General features: G+C 40.0%; 2 protein-coding genes across 10 annotated transcripts in view; both read right to left on the bottom strand.

Moving 5' to 3' along the window:
• Nucleotides 1-6,005, bottom strand: part of gapvd1 (GTPase activating protein and VPS9 domains 1) — a 32,730-nt gene extending 26,725 nt beyond the window's left edge. For 7 of the 9 annotated variants that reach the window (XM_077561648.1, XM_077561652.1, XM_077561655.1 and 4 more), the window contains exons 1-3: nucleotides 5,851-5,995; nucleotides 431-657; nucleotides 32-299 (exon numbers count right to left, since the gene is read on the bottom strand). In XM_077561648.1, coding sequence (XP_077417774.1) covers nucleotides 32-299; nucleotides 431-615 — 453 coding nt within the window. In that variant the 5' untranslated portion in view covers nucleotides 616-657; nucleotides 5,851-5,995. Of the gene's footprint in view, nucleotides 1-31; nucleotides 300-430; nucleotides 658-4,477; nucleotides 4,582-5,850 lie in introns of all 9 variants that reach the window. The other 2 variants (XM_077561649.1, XM_077561650.1) reach the window with 2 other exon arrangements.
• Nucleotides 6,006-6,814: 809 nt separating this feature from the next.
• unm_hu7912 (un-named hu7912) overlaps nucleotides 6,815-12,549 on the bottom strand; it is a 6,539-nt gene continuing 804 nt past the window's right edge. The window contains exon 2 of the mRNA XM_077562517.1: nucleotides 6,815-11,229. Within this exon, the coding sequence (XP_077418643.1) occupies nucleotides 7,980-11,180 (3,201 nt within the window). The 5' untranslated portion in view covers nucleotides 11,181-11,229 and the 3' untranslated portion in view covers nucleotides 6,815-7,979. The remainder of the gene's footprint in view (nucleotides 11,230-12,549) is intronic.

The following is a 12,549-nucleotide window of genomic DNA, read 5'->3' as shown; positions in this document are numbered from 1 at the left end:
GATATCAAGCGAGTCAGCATTTAGGCCAAACCTGTAACAAGAAGCTTTCATCTTCCTGCATGATACAGTTGCCATAAAGTGAGGTGAAGACGGTGTGGATGACCCCCTGAGTGTTCTCCTGGTTCAGCCTTTCGCCTGCCACTAGGCACGACGCCACCAGTCTGGGGTTCTCCCTCAACCGGGCCAGGAATTCACCATAGATGGTCTCATGGAAGCCAAGAGTCTTGTAGCCATCAACGAACTGCGTGTCTTCCAGCATTTTGGCATGTTGGCAACATTCAGCTGGCGAGGCTTCCACACTTAACAAAGCGAAATAAAATACAAATCTCACTTTACTGTCCATTTTTTTTCACCTTGCTTCAAGCTGAACATCAATCGATAGTTTTTCATGCTTCTACAAACAAGAGATGATTCCAACGTGTCATCTGACCTGGTAAGAATGAGCCGATCGAGGTTGATCCGCTGTTGCTTAGCAATCCATGCGGCCCGGTATAGTCGCTCGGCTGTCTTCAGGACATCGCTGTTGAGTCTCTGGATCAGCTGCTTCTCTGATGCCACATAAAGACGCTCCTGCTTCAGGTGGTGGGCCAGAGTATGAATATCTGGCTTCACCATCTTCAACAGCTCTCACAGACTTTGAGGCAAAGAGCTAATGCACTGAAAAGAGAAGAAACTATATGAATAAAACAATTCCAAGAAAAATTCTAACTAACCTCATAATTATTAGTTAACACAGATGGAAAAAAGTGTAACTTCTGAATGAAACACTCTTTTTAATGTCCATTCATTCATCCATGCACAATGGGACATGTTGGATTAAATTAATAAATGATACTGTTAGTAATGGAAAATGTCAGTTATGCTTAAGTCGGGAGTTTCCCCAGGAAAAAGCAGATATGGACACTCATTATTTATTATTCTACTATACAGGGGCTGATATCCTATTACATGTGGTTGCTTACATGGTGGGCCATGTATAATGTACCTTTATGTTTCAGACACCCTATGTATTGAACCGTTATCATACTGTAGAAAACCCAATGTATGTATGGAAACTTATGGCCCACCCTGTATATTGGCTTGATTTGAATCAGTCACTTATTATTCAGGCAATCAAACCCTAACGACCGCAGTAGTTTGACATAACTAATAAGCACACTGATTCAATTGCCCTCAGATCAATAAAATGCAAGAAGAGAGGCAAAGTTAGTGACAAGCAACAACAACAAAAAAAAGCTTTTATTTGCATCGATGTCACACACCCACCCACCACAATTGATGTCACTCAGCCACAGACCACTTTTTCACCAAGAAACGGGATGCCATTTGTAAGCCGAGGACCAAGCACACCAAATTTTACATGCAAAGCTAACATATGTTTATATAGTCTACTCTATTTTCTCTTCTATTCTTGCCATTTTCATCCACTTGTCCTCATTCTACCATGAGTGAGAGGGAGGGTACACTCTGGACTGGTTGCCATTCCCCAGAGAAAACCCATGAAAATGAAAATTCCGTGGAAGGCCTGAGATGAGACTTGAACCTAGAACCTGGCAAATGTGCTAACCACTACCACCATCCTGACTGCCACAGACACCTGTTTCCACTTAATTCAGTATAAGATCAGATTTTTTGGGTTATGTCTTTTAAAGAAGATCGACAATGTTTGCATCACAAAAGTAATTTTTCACAAGCATCTGAAATCCCAACACAGTCCAATATGCTAATCATTCTCCCTTTTCAAGCTATAGAAAGCCAAGACAAAAAAACTGAGCAGAAAAGCACGAAAATTGAATGATTACTCGGGGAATCCTCTGCACAATAGTCTCTCTTTGTGGATGGTTAGTAACATAGTAAACACAGTTTGGGCTCTGGGGATTGGAATGAGACGAGACTGCTGGAAACGACCTCATAAATGGAACGGCTGCAAGGCAGAAACAATGCTCGCTAGCTATTAGACAACCACAGCATTAGAACTGATGTGCCTGACAAATTAAATTGGTTATGCAGATTTAAACACATAATGATGAGCCATACATGGACTTCCTTTAGAAGGAGAACAAGGGATGCTGATCTCACAGCACAGACTCATGTTCGCAAATTCCTTATAAAACAACATGTATCATCAATAATTGACTCTATATCCCTTGGGTCCTGAACAACACACTTTAAATTTGGTTAAGATTGGAATGGATGTTGCTTAGGAACGAAATGCTTGAAACCCTCTTTAAGAACTGTTTTTTTTTGGGGGGGCATGCCATTATTCACAAACAAGCAAGAATTGAAGTACCAACAAGCAGTGTATGTAGCCAGTTGCCAAGGCCAGAAAATTATATTTTGGATTAGCATCACTAACACATTATAAAATGTTATAAAAATGTGTCTAATACACAAAGAAAATAAAGACAATGTCAAAAATATCTCATTTTGTAAGATTAAACAACCACTGTGGGGTGGAAAAATCCCTTTGTCAGAATCTGCACAAAAATGTAATGACCTTCCAATGCCTCACCCCTAAGAAGATGGAAAGGCCTTTTGTTTTTTTGGGGCTTAATCCTATTTGTTTAAGTGGGGTGACACACAGCTTGACAACCGGACCAAATGTATGCATTTTGCCAATTTAAATTCCTTTGATTCACTGATGTCTCTGAAATATTATCCTGTGGTGTGAGCTGTGGTGAAAGTTTTTTTTTTTCCTCCCTCCTAGATCTGCTCAGAATACGGTCTGGGCCCAATATCGAAAATGTCAAACGCTCAATATCTACGGTTGCAAATCCTCAAATGTGAGGTCAACACAGACTTCGGCAGAGCCACTGTAGGAAGCGGACCTGCGGCTTACGTTGTTGCCACACACCCACCCACTCACACACACACACACACACACACACATCACACACAGATGTTAAAATTGGCATGTATATCCTGCTTCACATACATACAATTCTTACTAAATGTTTTCGTGTACTGCCAGTCAAGTAGAATGTTCATGATGAACTTCTATGTCAGAACTCATGAAGCAGCACATTCCTCACATATTTGGATAGAACTGAAAAACAAAATGGTCTTAAGTGACTTTCTGGGAGGTGAACAGGCATTTATCAAAAGGCCTCCTGCACAAGCTCCAATGCTGCATTGAACTACCTGGTGGGCCACTCACAGAGAGCACAGAGGAACTACAAAGCAGAAGAGAAACTACACGTTTAGGCAACCCAAGACCTAAACGTTTCATGACAATAATTCGGGTTGTGAAGCAAAGTAGATTAACTAAATAGAACGGTTAGAACCACCACCAATATTATATGGTAAATGTTCTAATAAAAAAAAAGTGCAAACATAACTGCACCATCTAAGTAACAATAGTTCTCAAACACATACAGACACAAAGCAGCCAAGGCAATAATCCAAAATCCTCTTCCCACTCCCCTTTCAGATAATTCCTCACACTGTCCATAAGCAAACTACATACTGTAAGTACTAAGTAGCATCCTTGGCATTTCCCATGACTATGACTGGAAACTGAATCAAACCACTTTCAGACCTGAACCAAATATTTCTGTACCACTAATTTATGACGTTCAACTAAAGGCTAAGCTAACCACAAAATTGTATTTTCAGTAATGTTCTAAGTTCCCCCACCAGTTTAAACCCTTCATTTTGATTAATATTGCAATCAAGCAGAAAAATCCAACTGCTTTTTTTTTTTTAATCCATGTCAGGGGGCTGCCATTTTGCCATTTGCTGTTAGCTGATTGGCTGGCAACCAGTTCAGGGTGTACCCCGCCTACTGCCCGAAGCCAGCTGGGATAGGCTCCAGCACCCCCGCGACCCTAGTGAGGAAAAGCGGTCAAGAAAATGGATGGATGGATGGATGAAAATGACATCACAGTGAAAAAGGGCTCAGCTTTCCAGCGTCACATGACAAAACCCAGAAAACAGGTGAGCCATAACGGCTGTTACCTGAGCCCTTAGACACTGTGATGTCATTTTCATTTGCCAGCACGTGGCAAAATGGCCGCCCCGACATGGACAAAATATGTTTATTTTCTGCCTAATTCAAATTCCACAAACATACGAGGTATGTCGATCACAAAAATTATGTCTCAAAAGTTAAACTATAATTTATAATCCTAAAACCATACTTGCCATCCCTGGAACTAGTGTTAAGCCCATTTTGTGCTTCCGCACAGACATTTGTGGACGCTTCTGGTGACATAATGATGCTAATCCGTGTGGTTTGGGGTCGCCTAAGCATAACCTTTCACTAAATCATCGTGAACGGTTAAATTTATCTCTTTTCAAGTTAAAGCTTCTTTAGTTAACTTAGCATAGCTTGCGCTTCATACCAGAGTAATTGATGAGATAATCAATAGGGTAATCAATTCTAAACAGATTTGTTTGTGACGGCCCCAATACCGTGTTTAGGTTAGTGGGGGCACATAGAACATATTGTAAAGATTGTTTTGTTTTTTGTTTTTACTTGACTTTCAGCTGGGATGATGCTTGGTTTGTAGGTCGCTGAGTGATGTGTAGTGCACCATGCGTTCATGCCTGAAAAAATGGACGGTATAAATCTTTCTTGTTCTGTAACGAAAGGATGACAACAGTACCATTTAAACCCCATTTTAACCAAATGGTACATATAGTTACATTGTCAAATTATGTAACGGGTACCAACATGACAATGACACTACGCTGTTAGTTATGGATAATGGTATAGATACAAAAACCTGCAGAAATGTCAAGATGTGACACAGGAACGGAATTGGAAGTTAAGTCCATAAACATTTGTAATTCTGTTGATAACTATTGATTGCGTAGTCAAGGTTCACAAATGCGATTTTAAGTGGCTCAATACCCAATCAGTTATAGTACTATACTCTTAGTCAGCCAGTGATTAACTAATTAACAGCCCATTATTGTGTATTCAATCTTTAGCACTGAGTCAGGTGAGACATCAGGTGAGGCATCCCAGCAACCCTACACCTGATTGATGTATGGATGGATAGATGGATGAACACAATTTCATTTGTCTAGTTTAGAATAAATGCACTATTTTCAAATTGAACTTTTCTTCACAAATACACAACAATAACATTTTACAAGCCTTACATAATGACTTCAGTGTGTTCAAAGTCTCAATACTGTATGTAAATACTAAGAAAAGTGTTTTAAAGTGCAAAGTACTGGAGTTATACACTACTACAAAATAAATGTATTGCTAAATGTAATTGCCTCTTCACCTGTCAGTCAAAATTGAGCATGTTCAGTATAAATAAGGTATAGCTGGTAAGTGGTAAATAATTAACCACAAACGTAATATCCCGTTAACGAGACAGTAAGTACTGCTCAAAACAACAACAATTCAATTTACTCTTACAAGTTGCGACCAAGTGCTTCACTAGAGCAGTTGATTTGGGTACGTTTAAAACAAATTATCTACACAACAGTTTTGCGTGGAATGATTTGACTTTACTGCCTTAAAGCACTTGTCCAGCAGCCTGAAAGCCGACAAAGCGAGCGTAATTCGAATAGTAGTTGAGCATCACACCATGAAAAGCAAGACATTTACATTGGGTCACTCACACATAAGCTTTGGGGGACATCGACAGAAGACAAATATTATAGTCTTGCCAGTCAAGGTGGTCATGCGTTCGCACTGATTTGGTAGAAGGACGCTCAGAGAACAAACATCAGCCTGCCAACGTTCACCAAGTTAGGCTGCTAACCTCAGCTAGTCAAGTGCGGAAAGCTAACGATGAGCTAACCTTAGTTAGCTTAGCTTAGGTTGCAAGCTAAACAGTGATCAAATATGAGCGCAACGAAAGATGCAACGTACATCGGGCCACTCACCGAACTTAAATGGTATGTGTTGTATCACAGTACCGCCAAACACAGTGGATCGTGAGATTAATCAAGCACGAGAAATTGTTTGTCTGCGGTTGGCCGTCTCTTACTCACTGGGTACTGCAGGAGCGAACTGTACTGTCATTTGCTGTCATCACGAGGAGAAGCCCACAACGCGCATGCGCAAACTTTGTTAAAGGCAAAGTTCATAGAACTCAAAAAGGAAAACAACCTATATTTTCACGTTTACACAATTACTTTAATTCCTTGTACACATAATTATGTCACGCTCATAGAATAGTTCAATAACGTGGTTTAATGTGTTCTGAAAACGAACTTTTACAGAATTGTTTTGTGCATTAAGTGCATCGTTGCTATTATTTAAGTGATTTGTTTATTGCAATTATCCGAAATTGACTCATCAGTTTGGATCATTGTAAATAATCAACAGAATACATTTAGCCTCATTTTACGCTACATTTACTTTTCTATTTACGACATAGACCCCTTTTTGCGGCACACTGACGACCATGCTGTAATACAGGCATTGCTCCCGCTAGATGGTAGTCTAACAATGAAAATAACGCCAACATTTTACATCAGGAATACATGACAGTAGTACCAAGACTTTTGGTCCATAGCTGATTGGGCAAGTCATTTGAAATGACTCAAAATAATGTTTTTTTTTTTATTGTTGTTGTTTTTTAGATCTATGGTAGACTTAAATTAATGTGAATGAGCATCACACTGCATAATGGTATGACTTCGTTTGAACAATTGTAGTAATTCATGCACCATTAAAAATGAGAATTTACCACAAAAAAAATCCATAATACCGTGTTTTTCTCTTTGAGGGAAATCCTTGAATTTCATGTTTGAGTAATCCAACAAATAAGAAAGAAAAACACAATAATGATCAACACAGATCAACAAAAAATGTGTGTATGTAAAATAAATGCAAGCAAATGAATTCATTTGTTCAATTCCATTTATTATATATCTATATATAGATTATAAACATCACAAAATATAAATTTTAAATCTTGCACAAAGATATAATCCAGTAAAAGAGCAATCTTATTTTAGTCAGCAATAACAACAGAAGCAGGCATATTATATCTATGTATGTTCAGCGTTGCAGTTTTTTAGGAACATTCTTATCATTTACCTTTTAAAGAAAATAAGTCTTCCCAAAACATGGTTTAAAAGAACAATTCCATATCAATAACAATAATTGTTTTTACTATATTGTTTATTTTTGCTTTTGTATTGCATATTGTCCTAAAACAGTTAGTTAGTTTGTATTATTCAAGTGGTCTTTTAGTCATTTAGGTAACTGAATAATACATTTCATATTGTTTTAAATTGAATCAATATTTATAAACATACCTGAATTAAAAAAAAAACATGCTTTAAAAAAAAAAGGAAAGTTAAAGAGGTTGTTGAGACAACCTGTTAGGCCAGAAGAAACTTTTAAAAATTATACTTTGCTTTGTTTAAAATAAATATTTTCAAATGAAGGCCACTTCCAAACTAAGCAGTTTACCCAAGCACGTTTCATCTAAAACACATAGGTGCTGTCTTGATTGTACTTCATTTTCTATCAAACAATAACTAAAAGACTGATATAAAAATAGCCACACAAATACAGTTTACTAAATGAATATACTCTCAATACTAGTCACCATTTGTAATATTACTATTACAGGGTATTATAGAAATTTAAGATACATTTGTTTGGGGGGGGGACAGATTTGTGGGACTTATCTGTGTCTATTATGTGGAGGCAAGAAGATGTGCATATAGAATACTATAAATGTATGTGCTTTGTACATTGTAGAGCAGAAACTGAATAATTCATACACGTTCAAACACATGGATTGTGTTGTGCCCAGTTTGCATGCAGTCTATAAAGTTCTCTGAGAGCAAGAAAATCTAAGCAGAGGAAGCAAATGTGAGTGTTTGTGTGCATGTGTGTATATCATAAGTCAATGTCAGTGTGCTAAAGGTCTGTAGAGGGAAATTGGCCTTGTGCAAATGATTGCATGTCAGTCTTCAATTTTCCAAATTAAATGTATTTACAATATTTACATTTGGTGTTACTGACATCATTATGATTCCCATCCAATGCTGCCCTAAATAATATCATCCAAGAGATGGGGGGTGTCCACCCAGTCTAATGTTCTCGGCTCTGATGCAGCCATGATCATGCACATAAACTGCTTCCCTGTTCTCTTATCTATTGGGTAAATGGTTGTTGGTGTGAACCTTTTGTTGCTCTCCACAAATTCACATAGCTGATTATAGATTTTGGGGTACTCGTGTCGAAGGAATACCCCTCTGATCCTGAGCTCACGCTGAATGTTGACAAAGCACACCTCCCTGGCTTTCCTTCCCTCCTCCCCCTCCTGGTCAATGTCTGGCGTTCCCGGAGGCGGAGTAAGGATGAGAGTTTCCATTTCACTATCCTTCTTGAGTAGCTTTTTTTCTGGGCTTGAAGAAGCCAAGGAAACCTTTGCATATTTACGAACTGTTGGTGTTTGGACCCTTGGTGAGGGTCGGTTAGGCACTAGTTCACCAACAGCTACAGATACATTCAAGAGGAAACATTCACTGGGGTCGTACTCATTCCCTGCCTGCTGTAGTTCCTTGCAGTATTCACCCAAGTTGTCCTGAAAGCCATCCAGCTCTCTGAGGGACAGGTATGTGGGCGACATGACAAGGCTCTCAAGCCCAACTTGCAGAAAGTTATCAGCGGTCTCTGGATTGGCAAAACCCAGAAAAAGGACACCTCTGCCTCTGGAGAGGTAACCCGCTTTCGCAATACGAGAGAAGGCTTTATGAATCTCCGAATTTTCTCTGCAGAACTTGATAGTGTGCCGACACACACTGCTCACACGGCCGTACAGGCACGTTTCTTTGTGGGACTCCCAGTCATCCCTGCGACAGTTTCGGGAGCAGTAAAAGGTGTAACAGCTGTGACATGATTTGAAGTACAAGCATGCGTTGAACATGTTTTCCGAACGTTTGCACGTTTTGTTAGCACACACCATGGTTTCTTCGTCCTCCACGCTGTGGTCTGGAGAACATTCTTCCGCACTTCTTTGTAAAGCATCACAGCCACTATCGGGGTCTTTGATTGTGTCAGGGCTGGATTTAGAAGATGGAAGCTGTGTGTTCAGACATCCAAGATTTTCAATCTCAGAAGATCCCCTGACTTTTTCATCATCTTCAGTAATCAGTTGTTTAAGCTGATCCAGAAACTCCCCACTAGGCTTCCTGCTGGTTGGTGGCTTGTAATCAACCACTAAGTCAGCTAACAACTCATCTAGTTGCTCCAGACTCTGCTGAAGGGAGACATTGTTACGCTTCCTTTCTTTGGTCATTTCTGCTGCATCGAATGACTTCTTAACATCAATCACTCTTGGAGCAGATTTCTTTTCACTGTCCAGAGTATTCCAGCTGACGGCATGCACACCACGCCGTTCACGGTTGCCTGCACATATGTCATTGTCAGTTATGGTGATCTCGGGAGTCACAAACCAGTGGCCACTCTTGCTGTTCTTCCACGGATTGCTTGGTCTGCGCTCTAAAGATGTCTCAGAGAGAGAAAGGGCAGCATAGCGCTTTGGCGAACTTGAAAGGTTAAGAATAACAGGTTGAGATGAGACATTGGGAGATGCCCCATGCCTCGCTTGGGAAAATAGGTTCTCGTAGCTTCTTCCACGAAGCACTGATTGCTGCTCTCTGTCATGGCGAGGATAAAGAATATTGTCCCAAGACTTGGAGTGGTTTTTGGCCTCTGTTCTTAGTCTACTTGCCTCTGTGCCGTAAGTAGAATACCAAGGGGGTATACCAGTGTCCGTCCTGACTCCTGGTGGGGTGAGCTGAGAAGACTGGTTGGAGTAACCAGATATACTTGAGCGATACCAGTCATCTGAAAAAGCCTGCGACAAGCGGGGGCGTCTTCGACCTTCTGTGTGGCATTGCCTTGATGGAAAGTACCGCTCCTCGTGAGAGTTAAATGGCTTGTTATAATATAAATTTGAGCAACTTTGGTGGTATGGATTGAACCGGGGATCATCCCCAAAGTAAGAGCTTGAGGGGGTTTGAGAAAAGCAGGAGCCTGCCTCACTGGTAGGGTAGGGTGTACTATATACTGAGTGGGATGGCTCCTGGTTTGAAAAATTATCTGTATAATATGACCTGAGAGGAAGCGTGTGTACCCATCGATTCCTTGGATCGTACTGACTGGTCATAGTGCTTCCGCGGCTGGCTAAACTGGACCTATCGTCCTGAAAGTATGCCTTGGAATAGGGATGAATTGGATAACGAACTGGATCCTCTGTATAGAAAAATTTTGTTGGGATGTTTGGGTTCGAGTAAGCTCTTTGTTCCTGGTTTAGATACATTGCTGTCTGTGATGGCATTCGGTACATGTCTACATGCTGGTAAGAGACAGGCGACATGCTTGTAGCGTAGTGATATCCTTGTCTAAAGTCTCCATTGTAGCATTCACTTGGAGTTGGAGTAGGTGAGGACATCTGTCGTGGTACATACAAACCTCGACTGCTGCTAGCCTGTGAGTATCTTTGCCAAGCGAGTCGTTCAGGCCGTAAATTGGGGACCTGCCTCGATGTGTGTTGGAGTACAGCAGCATCTGGTTTAATGTCCACACGGCACCTGACATGAGGCGTTGTGGCTGCTTTTTCGCATTTACCCTCATCAAAACAATCAGAGACATAGAGGGGTGTATGCGGTTGCAGTTTAATAGGGTGGACCTCGTTCAAAAAAGCCCTATTGGAGGAATGTGCTTCTCTTTGTGTTTCAGAGGACCTCAAAGTGTCTGGGACATCCTTGGCCTGGTTGGCCTCAAGAGGAGACACGAAGATGGGAACAGGAGCGAGAGTAGATTTAATTCTGGGGGCACTTTGAGATCTTTTTCTATTTACAGAATCTGACCATGTGAGGTGGCTGGTTTTGTCTTGGCTTGTGTGTTGTTGGATTTGTCTGGAGTTAAACAAATCTGGAGACGAGAAGCGAAGATATCCTGGTTGATCTAGTCCATTCCACGTCAGATCTTTGTGTAAGGTCTGCTGTTCTTGACGCTTAAAAGGACACTCCATTGGAGAAGACACAGACTGTGGGTCGTCCAGTGATTCAAGAAAATCAAAGCTGCGGCAATGTCTTTTGTTGATGATTTCTGCTTTATCAATCATCTTCAAGTCACATTGTAAAGAAGAGTGAGCAGAAATGGCGTGTTCGGTGCTTGGATATAAAGGAATGTCCTGATATAGTGTAGATGTCAAGATATCAGGGGGATGAGTCCGGGTCATCTTAATTGAACTTCGATGGCCTCCATTCAGTGTGATGTTTCAACACAACCTAAGGAAGGAAAAGATATGTTGAGTCAAACACTTTATGTCCCAGAGATTGTGAATAACTAGAAAATGCAATGTTGCTACTGTCCTATCTATCTATCTATCTATTCATCCATCCATCTATCTACAAACTCATAATAAATGCACATGACTGTAAAAATGACTCTGGCCCCCATTACTAGTATGGCACTATGACTACAGAACAGACCTCAGCCAAGGCTGAATTGTTTTTGAAAAGAAAACTGTGGAACGCTATGTTTGCTAGTTAGCGGTCTACTTCTTGCTTCATGTAAGATGACGAACAAACTGATAGTGCCATTATTATTTCGGGGGCTAAACAAATCCGAAACCATAATGAAATGAACTGTTGGAAGTTAATTGATGTATGCACACTTTGACCCGATCCAAATTGTAATGTTTTTTTTTTTATATTGGCTTATGTATAATGTTCACAAATAATTTTGCAATTGTGAAAAACGTTCATCAATATATGTGCACTGAAACAATACCCAAAATAGCCTGTCCTCGCCAGAAATTACATTTGGTTTTAATAGAGCACCCCCTCCCCACTAACATTACAAAAAAAAATGTTTATACAAGTTGAATTACAAAATAATGTTGTTTAAACAAAAACAATTAATCTCAAGTTGAAGGACTGTGAATATGTCATTAAGCTTATTTCTTAGGTATTTTAAAACAAACTGAGGGTTTTTTTTGTCTGTGTGTAATCCATATTTAGGGCCTCTTGTTGGCCCTCACCCATGAGCTAACCCTGAGCTGCCATCTGTTCATTGTGATGACAGAGAACTGCCCAGCCATGTCCCTGCCATGTCTCACCAACACACCTATCACGTCTACTAGCACTCAAATGTTGCACATTTCTTTTCGTGGAACTGCTTTTCAACATATATTCTGAGAAAATGCTCATACAGTGTGCATTTATGTTATTAAAAGACCTCTCTAAATTTACATGCCAGATGTGACGGGGCATATCTGATGTTTTTTCACAATAATTACATTGTACAGTTATGGTAGTTAAAATTACTTGTCCTGTACTAATCTATATGAAAATGAGAGTGGGTAGACTGAATGCCACTAGTACAATACAACTACAGTGATTGCAGTGTGATGACTCTGCAGTCCTGACACACAATCATAGGCATTAATTATGTCATCATAGCATTAATTATGTGTATCTAAAATAGCCTAATTAGCAGGAGAAAAAATGCATTAACCTCGGCAAACTTCCACAAGGCCTAATAAAATCGATTTCAAGGTTTGGATTTATTTTTATTTTTTTTAATTCTCCAAAGTAGTTAAAGGG

This window comes from Vanacampus margaritifer, chromosome 3 (assembly GCF_051991255.1).
Source record: "Vanacampus margaritifer isolate UIUO_Vmar chromosome 3, RoL_Vmar_1.0, whole genome shotgun sequence".
Taxonomy (NCBI): domain Eukaryota; kingdom Metazoa; phylum Chordata; class Actinopteri; order Syngnathiformes; family Syngnathidae; genus Vanacampus; species Vanacampus margaritifer.
The sequence above is the reverse complement of the archived record's forward strand: the minus strand, read 5'-3'. Positions and strand labels throughout refer to the sequence as shown.